General features: G+C 45.0%; 1 protein-coding gene across 1 annotated transcript; it reads left to right on the forward strand.

Moving 5' to 3' along the window:
• The first annotated feature begins 274 nt into the window (after nucleotides 1–274).
• Nucleotides 275–2,515, forward strand: LOC134983700 (oocyte zinc finger protein XlCOF6.1-like). Its single transcript, XM_063949357.1, has one exon. The coding sequence runs from the start codon at nucleotides 313–315 to the stop codon at nucleotides 1,519–1,521; it is 1,209 nt and encodes a 402-aa protein (XP_063805427.1). The 5' UTR covers nucleotides 275–312; the 3' UTR covers nucleotides 1,522–2,515.
• Nucleotides 2,516–2,780: the final 265 nt, after the last annotated feature.

The following is a 2,780-nucleotide window of genomic DNA, read 5'->3' on the forward strand; positions in this document are numbered from 1 at the left end:
TCCATTTATACTTCATGGTTAGTTACCAGGGTAAGAGAGAGATATATGTAAGTCTTATTATAATATTACATTTGTTATTGTGAGTGTTCTCAGGAGGGTGGACACAATGATAGTCTGAGACACAATATTATAAAGCCTTCATTAAAAATTATGTTTTATTATACACACACATTTACAATTAAGTGTCCCAGAGCGTCGTCTTCTCCTATTGTTTACAAGATTAATATTGTTACAGAAAATGTCACATTTCCATAATGTATTTTATTTCCAGCAGATGGACACACAAGCAGTAATATCTCAGAAGGACATCTAATGTTATCCCCGGATTGTGACATAAAAGATAATGACAGTAGAGAGGATTCTCCAGGAGATAACCCCATTACCCCAGTTATACATCCAGCTCTATCAGCTGATCCCTGTGATCCTGGGAAATGTTCTCCTGATCACTCTGATATTGGTGCATCTGTTACAGCTCTGAGAGTAGATTCAGTGTTTCCCTGTTCTATAGATGCCAAATGTTTTACACAGAACACCAAGCGTATTAACCCACACACAGGTAAGACAAGTGAGAAGGCATTTCCATGTTCTGAGTGTGAGAAATCTTTTACATACAAATCATATCTTCTTAGACATAACAGAAGTCACACAGGTGAGAAGCCATTTCCATGTTCTGAGTGTGGGAAAGGTTTTGCACACAGATCACAACTTGCTACCCATCAGCAAAGTCACACAGGTGAGAAGGCATTTCCATGTTCTGAGTGTGGGAAATGTTTTGCACACAAATCAGTTCTTGTTAAACATCATAGAAGTCACACAGGTGAGAAGCCATTTCCATGTTCTGAGTGTGGGAAATGTTTTGCACTTAAATCATATCTTGTTAAACATCATAGAAGTCACACAGGTGAGAAGCCATTTTCTTGCTCTGAGTGCGGGAAAAGTTTTACCTGGAAATCCAAACTTGTTGTACATCAGAGAAGTCACACAGGTGAGAAGCCATTTCCATGTTCTGAGTGTGGGAAATGTTGTGTAAGTAAATCAGAACTTGTTACACATCTGCGCAGTCACACAGGTGAGAAACCTTTTCCATGTTCTGAGTGTGGGAAATGTTTTGCATGTAAATCACATCTTGTTATACATCAGAGATGTCACACAGCTGAGAAGCCATTTCCATGTTCTGAGTGTGGGAAATGTTTTACACGTAAATCATATCTTGTTACACATCAGAGAATACACACAGGTGATCAGCCATTTTCTTGCTCTGAGTGCGGGAAAAGTTTTACCTGGAAATCCAAACTTGTTACCCATCAGCAAAGTCACACAGGTGAGAAGGCATTTCCATGTTCTGAGTGTGGGAAAGGTTTTGCACACAAATCACATCTTGTTACACATCAGCGAAGTCACACAGGTGAGAAGCCATTTTCTTGCGCTGAGTGCGGGAAATGTTTTACACAAAAATCAAATCTTGTTATACATCACAGAAGACATACAGGTGAGAAGCCATTTCTATACTCTGAGAAATAAATCATCTCTTGTTGCACACAATAGACATCACTCAGGTGAGGAACCATTTTAATCTTCTGGAGTATACTCATCAATGCCATGCATTGTTCTTCAAGGTTCTTATCCTATCTCCTATGCTTTTTGCAATATACATGTTACCACTGGGTGAAATAATCAGATGTCATGCCCTCATCTACCACTGCTATACAGATGACCTGTCTTTGCTCTAGGTACTGAGAGCCCAGTACCAATCCTAAATGGTTGTCTAGCTGAGCTCCAGGTGTGGGTGATGCCAGTTGGCTGTGATTCAGTCCTGGTGAAACAGGTCTTTAAGCTCACCACCAAAGGGCAGCGCTACAGTTCAGCTTTGCAAACCAACCAGACTTACGCTTGGGGGTTCAGAGTTACAAAATGCTGATCATGTGCAGAATCTTGGTGTCCTGGATAGTGGAGTGACACTTAGACATCAGTATCTGCCACTATCAGATCCTCATCTGAGGAACATAGCCAGACTCCAACACTTTATTCCCTCAGAAGATCTACCTACAGTCATACATGCACTTGTATCATCACACATAGACTACTGCAATGTCCTCTATCTGGGTCTCCCAGCAAAAGAGTTGCACCGCTTGTAGCTTGTACAGAATGCAGCAGACAGGCTGTTACCTAACCAGCCCGTTCCTGCCACATAATACCCATTCTCTGCTCCCTTCACCGGCTGCCTGTAAGATGGTGACTATTACATAATCTTACTGACTCCCAATCCTACATGACCAGGGTCCATGGTACCAGAAGCAGCTTCTGCCTCCTTACTGCCCTGTTTCTTCCATCTGCAGATGAAGGACTGTTACCAGCAGTACCAAGAATCCCCAAGAAGTTCTGAGATGTCAGAGGTGGAGACAGGGTGGGTGGCACTAGTGCCGTAGCGGGGGCTGCCGGAGGCACTATCTGTGGGTAATATTGTCCCCAAGCAGCGCTAAGGTGTCAGAGGGGAGACAGGGCAGTGGCAGTAGTGGGGGGAGATGGGGTGGTGGCAGTAGTGGGGGGATACAGGGCGGGTGGCAGTAGTGGGGGGGAGACGGGGCAGGTGGCAGTAGTGGGGGGAGACGAGGCGGTGACAGTAGTGGGGGGAGATGGGGCAGTGGCAGTAGTGGGGGGGAGACAGGGCGGGTGGCAGTAGTGGGGGGAGACGGGGCAGGTGGCAGTAGTGGGGGGAGACGAGGCGGTGACAGTAGTGGGGGGAGATGGGGCAGTGGCAGTAGTAAGGGGGAGACAGGGTG

Source organism: Pseudophryne corroboree (genome assembly GCF_028390025.1).
Source record: "Pseudophryne corroboree isolate aPseCor3 chromosome 3 unlocalized genomic scaffold, aPseCor3.hap2 SUPER_3_unloc_21, whole genome shotgun sequence".
Taxonomy (NCBI): domain Eukaryota; kingdom Metazoa; phylum Chordata; class Amphibia; order Anura; family Myobatrachidae; genus Pseudophryne; species Pseudophryne corroboree.